The sequence below is a fragment of the Cupressus sempervirens genome, chromosome 10, assembly GCF_028749045.1.
Source record: "Cupressus sempervirens isolate cs-2001-9-10 chromosome 10, ASM2874904v1, whole genome shotgun sequence".
NCBI lineage: Eukaryota > Viridiplantae > Streptophyta > Pinopsida > Cupressales > Cupressaceae > Cupressus > Cupressus sempervirens.
The window spans coordinates 663,232,523-663,251,926 of record NC_143127.1 but is presented as its reverse complement, the minus strand read 5'-3'; the positions used below and the strand labels follow the sequence as shown (position 1 = coordinate 663,251,926).

General features: G+C 36.2%; 1 protein-coding gene across 1 annotated transcript in view; it reads left to right on the top strand.

Moving 5' to 3' along the window:
- Positions 1 to 959: 959 nt before the first annotated feature.
- LOC149535581 (transcription regulator/ zinc ion binding protein) overlaps positions 960 to 19,404 on the top strand; it is a 54,862-nt gene continuing 36,417 nt past the window's right edge. Inside the window, exon 1 of the mRNA XM_089804283.1 lies at positions 960 to 1,279. Within this exon, the coding sequence (XP_089660409.1) occupies positions 1,124 to 1,279 (156 nt within the window). The 5' untranslated portion in view covers positions 960 to 1,123. The remainder of the gene's footprint in view (positions 1,280 to 19,404) is intronic.

Here is a 19,404-nt window from a genome sequence, read left to right as displayed (position 1 = left end):
TTTGCCTCATCTATTTAGCTCCTTGGTTTTCTACTCATCTTTCAATTCTTTTTTTGCGCTTACTCATCTTGATAATGGATCTGGAGCATGACCTGAAAATTTGATGTAAAAAATTCTCACCTAGTTCAATCCAAAATTTTGTAACCTAACATTGTGAATTATGAAAGTGTCATATCTTCATTTTCCCTTTGTTATGTAACTTGCTAATTGTTTATAAGATGGATGCATATGATATAATTTCAATGTATATGCAGTCTTATAAACTCTGTCATAGTCTTCTAGTTTAGTTGTATGAAGATTGACATGGTTCCCTACCCTTTTGTAGTCATTAATTATCCAATGGACTTGATTATCTCACACTCTTAAGAACCATAATTGTTAGCTTTCTTCAAAATCTTAAAAATCACCTCTTCATCTATCCATGACTACCTTTATAAAAAAATTCTAATTTAAACTTATGACTCAAATAAGCTCTAATTCTACTAATACAATTATTGAAATTAACATAAATCTACTTAATGTGGGGGCAATTAAACCTTGCTATGGCATTTAAAGAAGGTGTAATTTCATAAACATTGTTCTAAATTGAATGAAAATTTAAGGGTAATTTCTCATGTATCTATTTTAATTTTTTGAAGATTGACATGTTTCCTTACCCTTTTGTAATCAATACTTGTCTAATTGATTTGATTATCTACACTCTCAAGAACCATACCTGTTAACTTTACTTATATTAAAAATTTAAGTCTTGTATAACTGATTTGATTAGCTACACTCTTAAAAAACCATACTTGTTAACTTTAAATGTAAAAGAAAATTACACCTTCATCTATTCATTACCGCCTCTATATATTTTCTTTAGATTTTCCACTAAAATAAACTCTAGTTATAATTAATCTAAAACTAAATGCAATTATTGAATCCACATAAATCTACGTAACGTGGGGCATTTAAACCTTACCTTTGACAATTGCTATGACATTAAAGAAGCGCAATTTGATCTGCAGTGGCATAAGTTGAATGGAATTTTAAGGGTAATCTCTATATGTATATATATACATAATCTCAATTTTCCTAGCGGAAAGGACTCTTGCTGGGAGGGTCTTTCCAATGAAAGGGTAGGATGGCGAGTAAAGAATCAGGTAAGTGGCTTGAAGATGCCCTGCAACATCTCTGCAACGAAGTGGAATCTGGGTTTCAGGTGGACGATGATGTCATCTCAGGACTTGTCTACTATTGTGAAAATGCCCTTCCTGAGGATGCCAAAGAATATCTTGTTGTGAGTCTACTTCTCTCCTCATTCCTCATTAAGTTCTACTTGTCCAAACGTGGTTTTCGCGTGGGAAATTCGTCAACAGATGCAAAATTGAGGCTGTAAAGTTTAGAGCTATCAATGCAAATATTCTGAGATATTGGGGCTTAATTAAATTTACATTGGCTATTACAGAAATTTAAAACAATTTTTTTGATTGTAGGGGTATTCCCATGTTTCAATTTGTTTAAGGATTTTATTTAGATCTTTCGTTAAGAGAACCCAGGTGGACAACGCTCTAAATTGCTAAAACCAAACTGGTATAGGCAGATGGAAACATCAATAAATGAAACAGATATAACACGGTATGCGAGAAAGGATTAAAACTAGAATAGAGTTATATGAACGACGGTCATAAACTCAGATAATGATATCAGAAACAGGAAAACGTTAATAAAAATGGAGAGAGATACACAACTGAATTGAGCTTTCTACTTATGCACATTCTGTGTATGACGTTCTCGTGAAGATTGATTATTGGGGCCCGTGACGAGTGTATATACGCTCTTATAATGAAGTTATATAAGGTAAAGGAAGAGTGAGCTGCAAGGCATGTGTCTCTTCATCGTCTGGTAGTTTCTGTTTTAGCGTCATCAACTAGTAATGGGAGGTCCTGTGAAAATTAACAATATTGAAGTCACTGATTATTAATCTCCTATCATATAAGATTATTAAACTGCCGAAAATAAATTCACAGCCAATATCGAAAAATAACACAACTGCAACTTCACCAACAAAATACGGAAATAAATTCATATTACAATGAACACAATATTTTTGGACAAATTGTCTCTGGAAAAACCCTTAAGGGAAAGCCAGTTCTGCAGATGGAAAATATATTAACTTCAACAAATCAAGAGTTACAAAATTCCTTGCTTCTCACTGACAGAATTCAAACAACCTCCTAATTTCTCCTGCTGATATTCCCCACTGCTATCCCCAACGCTATCACTACGCCCTTGTTAACACTGCAAGATCATTTGCTATCACTGCAAATGCTTCTACAACTTGTGTTCCTCTGTTCACCAAATACCTCCCTTGACCCACCTTTTATACTACCTAACCAAGAGGTTTCTAGTTGCTTCTTGATCAAGTAACCAAGAAGTTTCTAGTTGCTTCTTGATAACAACCTAACCAATAGGTTACGAGTTGCTTCTAGAAGGAGTCAATTAATTAACAAATATTTGCTAATTAATCACATATGGATGAACAGTTGTCCAAGCTACCTAAAACTAACACTCCCTCTTAACAAGGAAGCTGTTCTACATGACGCGCATCTCATCTCTGAAGAAGATGAATTTAGCCTTCCCCAATGCCTTAGTCTGAATGTCTGCTACCTGCTCCTTTGTAGGTATGTACTGTAGCTGAACAACCCCTCATTGTACACAATCTCTAATGAAGTGATATCTAATGTCTACATGTTTGGATCTATAATGAAATACTGGATTCTTAGAAAACTTGATGCAACTCTAATTGTCGCAGTGTATCATAGTAGTCTCAACCTTCTGACCAAACAAAGCTACTAACAACTGTTGAAGCCATATAGCTTTACATGTCGCCATGCTAGTTGCTATGTATTTTGCTTTTGCTAAACTTAGAGCCACAAACTTTTGCTTCTTGTTGAACCAATATACAACTCCTGATCCCAAACTGAAACAACACCCTGAAGTGCTCCTTTTGTTCGTTGTACTTCATGCCCAATCTGCATTAGTATAGCCCATCAACCTGATACCTTCAACTCGAACGTATTTGATCCCATACTCAACTGTACCATGCAAGTAACGCAATACATGCTTGGCCACTGTCCAATGCATTCTCTTTGGTTCAACCATGAACTGACTAAGAGAGTTTACTGCAAATGCTATATCTGACCTAATGTTGACCAAATACATAAGCGAACCAATCAACTATCTATATAAGGTGGGATCTACATCCTTCTCCTTAGATGTATCTACCTTCCTCCAATTTGATTCTTTCTCTGGTACAGAACTCTTGAAAGTTATTTTTTTTGTACACGCCTCTATTATCTGATCGAAGAACATCGAGTTCTCCACATGAGCCTTGAACTCTTGGAACCGACGAAAAACCTCATCCTTGGTCTTCAAGAAGTATATCTAGGTCTTCTTAGAGAAATCATCAATAAAAGTAACATAGTACTCATATCCTTTGATAGATTTTGTCGACATCGGTCGACAAACATTTGAATGTACTAGATCAAGAACACCTTCAGCTCTGGTGTCACTCCTTGGAAAAGATGCTTTCACAAACTTCCCCAACACGCATCTCTTACATACATCATCATGCTCTGTGCTCACCTTTGGAACACTTGTCACTGTCTCACGAAGCATTTTAAGCGCTCCATGATGAATATGGCCCATCCTCCTATGCCATAGCTCTCCAAGATCTCTAGGATTACTACTGCTCATGAGTGCCTTAGGAGTATCAAACTACAACCTATAAAGGTGACCACTCCTAACTCCAATAGTTATGGGTGATTTCCAATCCTTGTGCTTAATCAACACGTGTCCCTCTAAAGAGTACATTATACCCCTTATCTTGAAGAACAGATACAAAAATCAAATTCATACCTAATCCTGACACGTGCAACACATCATGAACTGAAACTATCTTTCCATTCTCCCTCTGAAACTGAATAGTCCCTTTCCCAACTGAGTTGAGTTTGGACAAGTTTTCCATAGAAATTTGGATATTGGTGTTCTCCTCCTTATAATTGGAGAAGTACTCTCTAACTCCTATCATATGAAATGACGCCTCACTATCTATATATCAGAGAGTCTATGAGGTTGAGCTCACATACAAGCTATAAGTGCATACTCATCTTCCATTCTATTGGAGAGTTCTTTTGCACTTGCTGAAGCTACCACCTGCTTCTTTTCCTTCTTCTTTTTTGGGCAATCACTGACATAGTGACCATACTCGTGACATTCAAAGCACTTGATTTTAGAAAGGTCCTTCTTCTTCTCACTTTGTGAATTCGATCCTTTGCTAGACCTCTTCTTTGCTTTCCCTTTCCCCGCCAGGGCAACGTTTTCCTATTCCACCTCACTTTTTTGACACTTGTTGGCCCTATTGACAAGACTTAGTCTAAACTCCTCCTGAGTGAAATTAGTCCATAGTTGATCCCAACTCGGTAAGGTATCTCATCCACTGAAAACTTGAACAAAGACACTTCATTGTTTAGAAAACCCATTTAGGGCTATTCTCACTAGCTCATCATCATTGGGACTATCTCCAACAACTGCTAACTCGTCCTTGACAAGTCTAAGCCTGGTAAGGTAACTTGTAACGTCTTCTCCCTAGTTCATCCGGGTATTCTCCAGCTTCTCTCTGAGAATCATCTTCCTGTTGGTGGTAGCATTCTAGTACAGATTCAAAATGGCATCCCACATCTTCTTTGCCGTATCTAGCTCTAAGATATGTGGAACAGTATGATCCTTGAAACCATCATCTTATATGTTGCAAGCTGTGTTGCATCTATAGGTACAACTACAGCAGTGGTAACATAATCCTTGATACCATTCTCTTCCAACAATAAAAAAATTCTGGCCTTCTAAACACCAAAATTTGAGGCACCATCCAATCTGTCCTGATCTCTCAAACCACTTGAAGCCATCTCAAGGGATTAAAGCAAAAATAAATCTAAAGAGATCAATCTAGGTTATATAAACCCTTAATTTCTTTCCTAGGGCAAAATTCTTCTACCCTTAACACTGCTTTGATACCATGTGAAAATTAACACTATTGCAGTCACTGATTATTAATCTCCTATCATATAAGAATGTTAAACTACCGGAAATAAATTCACAACTAATATCGAAAAATAACAGAACTGCAACTTCACCAATAAAATACGGAAAGAAATTCACAACACAATGAACACAATATTTTCGGACAAATCGTCCCTGGAAAAACTCCTAAGAGAAAGCCAGTTCTACAGATGGAAAATATATTAACTTCAGCAAATCAAGAGATACAAAATTCCTTGCCTCTCACTGGCAGAATTCAGACAACCTCCTAATTTCTCCTGTTGATATTCTCCACTGCTATCCCCAACGATATCACTATGCCCTTGCTAACCCTGCAAGATCATTTGCTATCACTACAAATGCTTATACAACTTGTGTTCCTCTATTCACCAAATGCCTCCCTTGACCCCCCTTTTATACTACCTAAACAGGGGGTTTTTAGTTGCTTCTTGATCAAGGCAACCTAACCAAGAAGTTTCTAGTTGCTTCTTGATAACAACTTGACCAATAGGTTACTAGTTGCTTCTAAGAGTCAATTAATTAACAAATATTTGCTAATTAATCATATATGGATGAACAGCTGTCCAAGCTACCTAGAACTAATAGGTCCTAGGAGATCCAGTGCTTGTATCACTAGGTATTGATAGGAATATTGATATCGATGCTCATGTTGGACTTTATGGGCCACGGCTCTACTGAGTAGGAGTTTGGCTGCCGGTTGGATCATTAGAAGTTGCCTTCTATGATGATTACCTAAGGGCATTGGGAAGAATATGATCTCGCAGGAAATAGCTGAGGGTGCCTGATTGTGGTGAACTAACATATATTCATGCCATCTCTTTTAGATTAGCTGATTCCTGACTTTAATGATCAGTTGGGTATGCACCAAGTCTTTTCATTTTGAAATGCTTTGACATTGATTTATGGCTGAAAATTGTACCATTTTCTTTCTAATAACAAAATGTTCTAATGTATGTAGGTACTCGGGAATTTAAAAAAGACTTACATGCAGCAGTGCACTGTGAATACCAATCTGGAAGTGGCAGTGATTTATTCACAGTGCATTGCTGTGTGTAAGTCTTTTTTAAATTCCTGAGAACCTGCATACATTAGAACATTTTGTTATTGGAAAGAAAATGGTACAATTTTCAGGCATAAATCAATTTCAAAGCATATCAAAATGACTAGATTTTGAAGTTACCTTTCTAACCACTGAATTTGTCACCAAACTTAATGCAAAATTACTTGTATTAGCTATGGAGTGATTAGTGTTGTTGTTTATTTTGATAAGTAAGCTATGGGGTATGAGCCTTCTCTTTTTTACATAAATGAATTGAAATACAAGGAAAGCTTCAGACTCAGAATTTGGGGAGCAGAGAAATTGATAGCAACCGACTACCACCTGAGAAAATGGAATAAATCTACAGAAAACTAAAGATAATGGAGTCATATATCAAAGTCAACCCTTGACCAGAATCAAAGGCCGTGAACTTTGTTTTTTTTCCTTTGTCTGCACCTGCTTTGTGTGAGAAGAGTGTCCATAGTCCATTGGGTTCATTCTTCTACAACATCCTGTCCTTGTAATCGGAGTTTCTTTGCTTTAGTCTTCCCGCCCCAATGCTTGCCTGAATGGCCACATTCAGGCCTCTAGATTTATTGCTTGTTGTATTGGGGATAGATGGAAATTTGGGAGTTACTCACCTACTACGAAAAAGATGTTTGATAGCCTCATCCTCATCCATAGATGCCTGAGACAAAGGCTCTTGTGTTACATACAAAAGCTTGCATAGCTGAAGATTTTCAAGATTGTTAACATTCTGCACATTGTTAGGTGATGCATTCAATGAAGCCTCACCACGAGGAGGATTCACCGGGGCAACACAAGCCAAAACATCGCAAAAGGAAGGAGGCTGAGGATGAACGAACAACTTTCCTTGATTCTGCCAAACAAAAGCATCGTCATGGATGCCCGATTTGTGGACACACTTTTTGAGATTGCAGGAATGAAGCCCATGAACAGGCTTGGCATTGCAACCAATAATTTTATGGTGGAAGTGGTAACATCTAAAACAACTCTCTGTTAGTCCTTCAAATTGATATATTGCATCCTACAAGCAATGCAAAGCAAGCAATCTAGTGTAATATCCCCAAACAAGATACTAGAAAAGTAACAATATCTCTAGAACTAGGGCACGTAAAAGTCTGAAATTATAATTGCATGCACATAAAAGTCTGAAACTATATTTGCATATAAAATTTATCCAATAAAGCGGGATCTGTAACCTGTTTGTTAGACTCTGTTTTCCTAAATGAAATAGATTTGTGAGTAATACTGACTGTAGAAAAAGTATATGAAATTCTTTTTATTTCTTCCCAAAAATTCCTTAATGATTTTCTATTATATTTCTGATATAGAGAAGAATAAAGTAGATTTAGGTACAAATGTAAGGAGCCCAACTGGTTTGAACTTCAGTTCTAGTGGTTGGCATTTTGTTAATCACTTATCATGCAAGCTCTGATACCACTATAAAGAGCCTTGTCGGTTCACTCTGAATTTATGCTGAAGAATTATTTTTGTTGTGTTTTGGAGCAAAAAACCAAAACTCGGAATCAACAAGGCCGACTCGAATCATGAATCGGCTCAGAATTGGCTACGAATTGGCAAAGTGAAAAAACCCTTGAAATTTAGAGATTTTAACGATTTAAAGCTTATTTCATGCACCCCTTATTGAATATAACTAAAACACACTATAACATCATCAAATAGAAGTTAACATACATAAACAAGGAACATAAATGATAAATCCATCACATACGTAAAATATAAAGTGTAGCTGAAGTAAATAGAAATCATAGGATCATAATGAGTCATGGCATAGATAAAGAGAATTATAAATGTTCTCAAATCATAAATGTATGTAAGATGAAGATCCATAAAGCCAATGACATCAAATCATAAATGTATGTAAAATGAAGATCCACGAAACGTATGTCTATCTGTAAACAAAATGAAAAAACAAGTCTCTAGCTCAAGCCTCATCATCATCCTCAAGCTTGTCCCCAGCCTCGGCCTCAGCTTCTAAGTATCCTGTCTGCCTTCTACAAAGGCGTCTAAGGTAGGTCCTAGAGGATTGATGAGCCATAGCCCCCGAATGTGAGATGGACTCATGAACAACATCAGTAGGGCATGTGTCCGTGCATTTGCGTCTGCATTTGTTAGTGCCTAGACGTGCTCTAGCCTCCTTTGTCAGAGCCACAACCTCAACATCTCTATCTACCTGGTCAACCCACTCATGGTCTTCCTTAGTGAAGACTGCATTGGTAGCCTCAGTGAGCCACTTTGACTCTGGATCAATATCCTCCAGAATGATCGGGGAGGAGTCAGCAGCCAAAATTTATATGGTCCTAAGGTAGAGGTTGCAATGAACAAAGACAAGATCATTCAACCGCTGCACAAACAACCTATTTTGCCTCTTCGAGTGGATATGCTTGAACATGAACACACTGTGCTCACATCTAAAAGCGTTGCTAGGCTGACTCAAAATACAAAGGGCAATCCTCTGAAGATTTGGGGTTGAGGGCCCAAACATTTGCCACCATCTATTTGAAATAAGAGAAAAGAAAAATAATTAGTCTCATTTACAAGTACAACTTTAAGGCTAAATTACAAAATCAAAAACTAAAATGCATACTTATAAGCTATAAACTTAATAGTTAACTTTAAGAATATATTATTTTTACAAGGTTATAATGATGTCCGAGCATCTATGGCTATCTTGTTAGAGAAAATCGCCCCTTATTATTGCATGTCTACCTCAATGGTTGCAGCTGAGGAACTGCCATCACTACTCATTCTTTGCATCACTCTATATAGGCCGGTTAGAACCTCCTCATTTGCCTTGAAGTCAAGACGGAAACAATATGCTAGATTTAGGTAATACACTGCCGCATGGATGAGCTTGTGGAGCTGAGTTTGCCTTCTCCTATCAATGATTTCCCAAATGGGGGCATACTTCTCCTACACTCCTGCATACTGGGATCTAATGGCCTACTTGGCCCTATCCACACCCTCATATATGTAGCCCATAGAGGGCTTCTCCCCATCAACAATTCGGAGGAGAGATACAAGGGGCTCACTGACTTGCATATAATGTAAAAAAAACATTTGAGTCAAAACTTAAATATAAAACTAAATCATTAAAGAATTGAATAATAAATAGTAATACTAAATGTGAAAGTGTAAGAAATTTACCTTGATTATTTCTTTAGTAGGTGCCCAAAAACAATCCTCATCAAAGAGGCAATTCATAGCATAGGAAGAGGAAGTCCACTCCGGCCCAACAAACATGCACTTCAATTTTTCCTTTGATGTCAACAAGGACTTTAGTGTGATAAAATTAGAGGCAAACCTCATGATGCCATGACGAGCTAACTCCCTATCTCTCGTGTATTTCTTCATTGTGCTGAGGACGAATGCAAGATTGTAGATAAACTTGCATATATTTTTGGCCCTTTTATGCATGATTTGACCCACTCAAGATTTCCTCCAACATGAGGTCAAGGCAATGTGCTGCACAAAGAAGCCAAAATATTTGGGGTGCCTCTCCATCAAAAGTTTACTTGGAACAATTTTAAACTAACTAAAAATTTACAACTATTAAGAAATTTAGAATTAGGAAAGTTCAAATAAATTTATTTTCAAAACTTGATAAGTTAAAACTTAAAAGTTTACCTACAACAACATAACTTGCTGCATTATCTGTCACCACTTGCATCACATTTTCTTCGCCCACCTCTTCTATGACTTTCTCAATAACCAAAACCTCACATAAGTATGTGGCATTTTTGACATGAGAGGAAGTATCAATAGACTTGATGAACATGATGGATCCTACAAAATTTAAATAGAGCAAAACTATCAATTATCATGGATCATCAACAAATTAATAATCAACAATTTAAAATTTAAATGATTGAATCACAATTCACAATGCATGTAAAAAAGTAGAATGATCAATCACCCCCACATGAAACAAGAAAATTGAGTGAACTCTATTCCTCCTATCCGTCTAACCATCAGTCATGATGGTGCAATCCTTTACGGTCCATTCCTTTCGATGGTCCTTTGGCTCAAGTTTCATATCCTCTACCATTTCATCTAAGAGATAACCACTCAACTTAGCCTTAGTAGGGGCTTAAAACCCCGGACCACAAATAGTTGCAACATCTATGATGCCTTGCCAATAAGGAGACCTGTCACAAATAAATTATGATTAGAAATTTAAATGAAAAATCATTATGTAATATGAATCTATGATTACACAAGTAAAAATAATTAAAATTTAACTTTAAACTTAAATAAAACAAATAAAAAAGAATTAGTTACCTGATTGCAATTGTTGTTTTTTTGAGGATTGCTTGCAGATATTTGATATATGTTTTTCAGATGCATCGATCTCTTTGAAATTGTATGAGGAATAAATTGGGAAGAGACACGTCCCTTATATATATATCATTGTAATTATATTAACTTTTCTTTGATCTCATAGTTTTATTCTACTAAAACTACCAAAACATCAACACTCCCTCTTAGCTAAGGAGGATAAACACATGACATGTATTACACCACTGGTAATATTAGGTATGAAATTTTTTAAAGATATCTCTGGTCAAAAGATATCCACCATTTTGATATCACATTTGATATCATGAGTATTGGTCTTCCAAAATATCAACACATGATATTCACCAAATACTCAAATAAGGATTGATATCACATCTGATATCATGAGTATTGGTCTCCCAGAATATCAATGATATTCACCAAGTACTCAAAAGGTTTTGATATCACATCTGATATCATGAGTATTGGTCTCCTAGAATATCAATGATATTCACCAAATACTCTGAGTAATGGCCTTCTAGAATGTTGACATGCAAGATATTCACCAAGTATTGTGAGTAATGTCCCTTCTAGAACATCAAGTCTCATGATATTCACCAAGTACTCCGTGTAATGGCCCTCCAGGACATCAATTTGCATAACATTCACCATGTACTCAAAAAATGTTTATAGGGCATGTGCACATGCATTCTCATAATGCTTACCATATAAACATCTACCATGCAAAGTATGATCTATAATGATCTGAATAGACATTGATAAGATATCCATCATAATAGAAAATTAAGTTATTGTAAGATCGTCACCTTTCAATAACTTCTGCAAATGCAAGTGACATCATTTGGAAGTCGTCACTTGCTCATGATGTACATAGGGGGTAGGCCCATTAAAATCACACTATTACGAGGCATATTCGTGAATCACAGTCTTGTTGATTGTTACAATTTATTAATCACTAGAGAATCCATCTCAACATGGTTTACTCCCTCTGAATCAATATGACCGAGATCACCAAAGGTTGCCTGAATCACATCCTCTATCTGCTCCCTTAGACAAATGTGTCAGACTCCCTCTTAACATCAATCTTTTGAGCTTCTTTACGTTTGAAGAAGTGTTGGGCTCCCTCAGAATATGATATCAATCTTCCTTTTCCTGCAAGAACATTCTCAAAAGGAAAGATCAAGGCACATAGCTCCTAGAGTGATGAAAATCACATTTAATAATTACTCTCACTAATAATAATATTATTTTAACCATAAGATTATTTAGAAATTTGATTTTAAATAATCATATTCATAAATGATCTAAATAATTAAATCATGTTAACTTTTAATCCTCTCTTATTAGGGCCTTATCATTATCAATTATCCAATTGATCCCTATACATTATAGGAAGAACATATATATGGATTGAATAAACACGCATATATATCCCAATCATGCCCATAAATATTTTTAAAAGAAAAAAGAAGATTTATATAAGAACTTACCATTTATACTCACTGGCGTTGGCTCCTACAATTTCGACCTTTCCTTGAAAATATGGAATATCCAATTTGATTATAATACTTACAGTCTCCTTTCATATTTGTCCATGGCATGAGATACTCTCTACTTTCCACGTACAATGCATTTCCCGTATAGTATGTCTTACCCTTATTATATATATATATATATATATATATATATAGATATATATATTTGCATTCTACTTTGGGCATAAATATTAGAAAGACCCCATGTATAAAGGTATGTATTCAATGCCTATTTTATGATTAGATTATAATAAGGGTAAGACATACTATATGGGAAATGCATATATATTATAGGAAGAACATATATACGGATTGAATAAACACGCATATATATCCTAATCATGCCCATAAATATTTTTAAAAGAAAAAAGAAGATTTATATAAGAACTTACCATTTATACTCATTGGTGTTGGCTCCTACAATTTCGACCTTTCCTTGAAAATATGGAATATTCAATTTGATTATAATACTTACGGTCTCCTTTCATATTTGTCCGTGGCATGAGATACTCTCTACTTTCCACATACAATGCATTTCCCATATAGTATGTCTTACCCTTATAATCTAATTATTAAATGGGCATTGAATACATACCTTTATACATGGGGTCTTTCTAGTATTTATGCCCAAACCGTATGTGCTTACTTTGCAAGTAGAATACAAATATATATATATATATTTGCCGCCTTATGATCATGCTTCTATTTTTAATATATATGGGACATATTCCCTTCTACAATGTCTATTATTTACCTCAGGTCTTAATGTTGACTTCCTTTATTTTCTTGTTTTCTTGTGACCCTCCCTTGGATCTATTTGATGCCAAGGTCAAATAATTTTGTTCCTTCTGTCCCTCGTGGTTTCTTTCATCCATTCCATTGTGTTATCATGTCTATCCCCATTTATTAGTATAAAATTTAAATGTGTCGACATTTCACAATCTGTAATATTATAGAGCTGTTGAGACCTGTTGAAATCTTGTCCATAAACAATGCCCAATATCACTATGATCTTTTAGATTATTCTTCGTTAACCTATAGAGATAAGTGAAGTCCTATGTTGCTGGTTATCGGTGTCTCAGCGAATTCTCCAATTTATGTTATTCAAATTCGCAATTATCTCATGTCTCTCTTATAATCGTTGTTTAGACTTGAATATGCACAATCACCTTACTTGCGTAGACCGTCATCAAAATAGTCAATCTATTACATGTTTGCTGCTACATATCGCTGAAGATGTTGAGGATGCTTATTTCATGTGTGGCCAACAACTTGCACCACAGGAGAACAACTTGTGCCCCCAACTGTCTGCACCGAGGATGGTGACCAGGTGGGAGAAATAGGAGAGGAGATGACTGGTCCCAGAAGCCCCTTTAGTAACACTTATGAACCATTTTGATAGTTGACAATCTATTCAGGAGTCAAGATGATGTTTGAACAGGCTTGAATTGAAGATAGAGGCTAATGAGCTAGAACTAGGAGACTGAGTAGTCATAAGGGAAATGATCTTCCTAGTCACAGAAGCCTCAATCCTATCTGCAAGCTACGTAGAGGGATTCGCAACAACATACATGGGAGAAGTTGCTAGTTATTTTATCTTCAATTTATCTTTGCTTACACTACAATCTTTAAGGTTATCCACTCGCTTGTCGTGTTCGGTGCTTTAAATCATGAAGGTTGAAAAGTCTTTACCCTCACAGTCAAGATGATTTAATCACGCTCCATTTATACGTGTGACAATCAGTGCCCATCCATAAATGCAGATATTATATTTGACATATGCTAGAAGACACCACCAATTTAGCACATCAAAGTCAAGCCTTTGTTTGTTTTATATATATATATATATATATATATATATATATTTAATGCATGCATCAAACATTCAATGATAGTAATGACAAACTCACAGTACTTTCAAATATCATTAGTTTAAACTATGCTTAAAATCATTTAAAAACTTGCTTTGATATATTTAATCTGCACTTCTCTTATTTCTGAATCCTCATAGGCTAGTAGCGAACTCGCTTTGCTACCATGTCGTTTTCCTGAAGATTGCTTGTAGATGCAATAGCACTGCCATAATATTTGGTATAAATTGAGAAGAGACATGTCCCATGATTAATATAATTTATATAATGACAAACTTATAATTATATATAATTATATTAACTTCTCTTTGATCTCACAGGTTTATCCTACTAAAGCTACCAAAACATCAACAACAATAAATGGAATGTTGCAAAAGTACAAAATTGCAAATTTGTTTTCTGGCAACATCATGAATCTCCTTGTTCAAAGCCATGTTCTTAAGCGAGGGTTGTGAGCTAGGAGTAGTGTGTGGCACAAAGTAACTATCCAATATGGACTTCTGCACTCTAGATCCAAATGTAAAAGGGCAGTCTTAGTATAAGAACGACTAGCAGTAGCATTAGGACTAGGACGAAAAGGAAATCTGGAGGAACCCTCTCCAAGACAACCTGCAGATGCGGGAACATGAGAGCCAATAGCACTTAACTGTTCGAGTTGCCTTTTCTTAACTTCTCTTGTTCATATGCCTCTAATGCCACATAACAAAAACGTTTTGCCTTTGTAGTTTGTTTAGTGCACACAATAACATCATGTCCGTTATGGCTGCAATATGGTATTTGAATCTATAGATGCCACCAAAATTTATGTCTTTACAAAACCTACATTTTGTTTGATGTTTTGTTCTTCCAGGAAAATATTCGATATATTTTCAAGCCTCATCCTTTTTAGGCATTGTGGAAAATGAAAGTTAAGCCTCCCGCAATAAGAAAATTCAATTTAAAACTTAAACTAATAAAAAACAACAAACCCTACATTTCTTTTGAGAAAATTGAAAATACATGTTTGCACATTTGTTATAAAAACATTGTAGGGTTTGCAAGATTGCACTTTGCAATTCAGTAAACAACATTCAAGATTTACAAATGAAAACTAAAAAAAATTAACAAAAAATGAAGAATACACTAACATACAAAAAAAAAATCAACACTGACCTCTTACAAATGAGTTAAGTAGTGTTGCTATTGACTGCTTAATGCTCCTAATGCAAACTAATGGCCTCCTCAAATTGATTTGTGATCTCCTTGATGCTATTCTTTGTTGCTGGTTGCAAACCTATGGTTTCTCTGTTCTCTTCCTCTCTCTCACTTTTCCTTTGTTTTTGTCATACTAAAGCAATAGAAGGCCTTTTTAGGGTTATTAGAAAGAGAAATGTAAATTAAAAACATTAATTTTTTTTGCTTTTTTTTATGTTTCTAAGTTCCAACTCCGGCTGTCATGCGGGCGATTCCTAGAGGCGATTTTTTCGATTTTTGGGCAGTTTTCCATGAATTGCGATTCATGGTGATTTGTGACAAGAAATCGTCGATACGAGTCAAGGATTCACCAAAAATCGTCCAGCATGAATCGAATTGCTGAATTGCTGCAACTTTTGGTTCTCTGGTTTTGAGGTTTTGAAATTTGCAATTCTTTTGTTTTTTCAAATATAGATAAATACATAAACTTGAATCAAAGAAATTGATAACAATGTTTTCAAGCTTTAATTTGTCATTGATAAGTAACAAATATTTACGAGACTCGTACTTCTAAGCAACAAATTAATTATTTAGAAAACTTGGATGATATAGGAGAGTCAACTTGAAGGCTAGAAATGATCTGCGATAATTAATATAGTCTCCAGCTGTAACTTCACTCTCAGATTATTAACCACAACCTCATAATAGACCACATCCTTCTTATTGTGAAGAATTCAGACCCAATGCATGAAATGCTGCTACATCAATAGGAAATATGCAGCCGGTAAATGGTAAACGTTGCCAACAAACCAAATGCAACTCATAAGCTTGGAATGCAGATCCAAAGAAAGAAATTTCAGCTATGAAAAGAAGATCGCTGCCACTGTATAGCTCTTCAAAGCGGCACAAAAACTCAAGGTATGCTTACCAAGAGTTTCCCACTCTAATAAAAAACCCTTTTACCTCCATTGCAACAACAGATAATTGATTGAATGGTATACAACAACACCATTCAATCCTTAGATAAATCTCAGACTAATACTCAGCAGATAGAGCACAATTCATTTGGTGTTTCACAGGTTCAAAGTGCTGAAATGGTGAAAGAATTCACAATTCTCCAACAATGTTGAAACCCTTGTTTCAAACCCTTCTCCAAACAAGTTATCAAATAACATAAGCAATAGAATGATTTGACTCTTGAAAGGCATTATATTAATAACATTTCGATACAAAGGCTTCTTCACACTCAACACCAATGAGTACACTTTTCACTTAAATGCCTTTTGCTTTATACTTAGGCACATATTTGAATAATATAATTTATTAACTCCCTTTAGCTCCAAAAACATCCTTTTTCATCAATATTATGATATTTTGACACACAAGGTCACTACTTTTTGTGCCCAAGATTTAAAACTTCTCAACTGGCTCCAACGAGCTATGACACTAAGGTGGCCAATATACAATACCAACAAAAATAACCACCTCCGTGTATTTAATTAAATAATAATTATAATTCACACATCTTGGAAAAATGATTGAAGAAGCATTAGAATTGAAATCTGACAGCACGAGTGATCCAAATGAAGGAAGACGATGAATGAACTTGACTGGGTCACTTACTAAATATAGACGCTCCTTCCAAGATTCTTGAAGCCCAAACTAGAACCCAATAATAAAAATTGAAAGCATCATTCAACTTCTCTAACCCATCGGAGCTCATCGAAACTATCTGTTGACTTACTAAAATAGTAAGCTCCACCAAACAGAGCCATAACCCTTAATAGGGTCCTCTAATTACCAGGATTAGCGTACAAGGACCTGGTAATAGGCTAAATTCATCCATTGTCATGGTTATGCTAAATAGGGGACATTACAATCCTCCCTCCCCAAAATTTCTTGTCCTCAAGTAATCATAGGAATCAAAGAAACACATCGATCCACTTGAATCCCAGGGATAAATATGTATAATGTCCCTAGTATTACTTGCAAACCCCTGTGATGATAACACTAACCAAAGAGCTATCTTGAACATACTGTCACCATGCCAACAATGACGACTCAACCAATCCGTAGTGCTAAGCTTGTCTCCACCTAGATCTCAATAGAGACGTGATTCACATCCTACCACAACTAGAAAGAATGAATGTTCGATATCAACTGATAGATCAAATCTCTTTGCACACCCTACCAATCTTATCTGAGGATGAAGCACATCTATGAAATAGGGACAAGAACTACCAAAAACAATTGTATGGGAACTTAGATATCCATCCTCTGCAAAACCATCATGGACATGTTAACCCTGTACGTGGTCCCCTGCAAACTCACAATAACTAACCCCATGTAATTGCTGATGGAGTAAAAGATGGTAAGAAATTGAACCAACGCACATCGACGCAAAATGAAGTCCTCTACCTATGGATCAAAAGAGAAATTACGAGCACTCCTCACTATGTAATTGTAGTGAAATGCTCCAATCTTTGTCAGAGGCTCATCGGTACCAAATTGGGAATCAAGAGATGGGTCCAAACTCTGACTTTGAACAATAAGTTGAGTAGGATCTTGGGTAATCCTCTCAACAAAATCACACACAAAATCCCTGTGGAGAAGCATTGTAGCGAAGGTCTCTACAATCTTTCCCACCAAACATTGAATATCGTGAGAACCTGAAATGAGAGTACCCTCATAAGCTCTGTATGGTCCTTCTTGCAATTTTGGACTCTTAGACAGATACTCCATAAATGACACTATCTAGAAGAAATTATATGAAGCATCATCAACTTGCTCCCCTGTAATCCACAATTGATCCCTCTAAAACTGTGGCACTACCAATTGTTGATCACTATCAACTGTATGAGATGAAGCAATAGATTTGTTTCCAACAGAAGGAAACAAATCCTCATGAGAGCTCGTTTCCAAATCAGATGATACCTTGCCCAAGTCCTGTGAAGAAGTAGGAGTAGTGTCAGGAATTGGCACACAATTCTCTGAAGAATCCACTACTAGCACATCAAGACTTAATAACCCTCTCATCAAACCCAATTACAAAATCCTTGCGGGGAAGCATTGCAACCAAGGTGTCTATAATCTTTCCCACCAAATGTTGAATATTGCAAGAACCTTGAATAAGAGTACCCTCAAAAGCTTTGTATTGTCCCTCCTACAATTCTGGACTTTTAAACAAATAATCCATGAATAACTTTGTGTAGTAGAAATTATATGAAGCAACATCAACCTGCTCCCCTGCAATCCACAAATGATCCCTCTGAAATTATTGCACTACCAACTATTTATCACTATCAGCTATATGAGATGAAGTAATAGATTTGCTTCCGACAAAAGGAAACAAATCTCCATGAAAGTTTGTCTCCAAATCATATGATACCTTGCCCAAGTACTCTAAAGAAGCAAGATAGTGACAGGAACTGGTACACAACTCTTTGAAGAATCCACTACTGTCACTTCAAGCCTCTCAATAACCTGTTCCATAACATTTGTTAATCTGCTAACTACTAAGGCACCTGGTACAACAATAAGTTCTCTAAAGTCCTCCACTGATGCACTCATCTCATCTATAATTACTGCACTCATATCAAGGATGGATGTAACTGTATCCTCATTACATCCATCATCTCTATCTATGGAAGTCAACTCACCACCAACCACTACTATATGTATTCGAACTGGAGCTAGGGTTGGCGTAGGCTATACATGCTCCAACTCTACAACCACCTCTCTAAACTGCAATTGCGACTCCTGGAGAGCTTAGTGGGTGCTCTACAACACCCTTGGAGATGCCTTAAAGCCCATGGGTAAGCTCAACCACCTCCTCCTCTTTCCCTAACAATGCCTCATAACAAGTGCTACCCCGTTCAAGAAGGTAATCTGTGTTAGCTACCACCTATAAATAGTTATGCTTCAAGATCCTAAAAGCCTCTTAAAGTGAGTGAATCTCTGCTAGGGAAAGGTGACTACTACCGTGCTCATTTTACATAGGAGCACCCTGACCAAATACAACTAACATCTATTGGATAACCTCATAATGCTCAAGAGCTGAAAAGATATCACTATTGCTCACCTTCAGCTGTCTAGTCACATAATGCCTCTGCATACCCTGGCTCCTATGTAAGCTCTCTGACTCACTAACTGCACTGTTATAGGAAACTGTATTCTCATTGCTCACCACATGATCACTAACATCATGTACGCTAACAACCTCACACATGTCCATCAACAAGGTACTGCCATTGGGTACCTCTACCAATACCTCCTCTGAAGAAGTGGAAACCGCTGCTATATCAAACTCCTCGCATGTCTCTGCTTCCCTCTCATTTGTAAG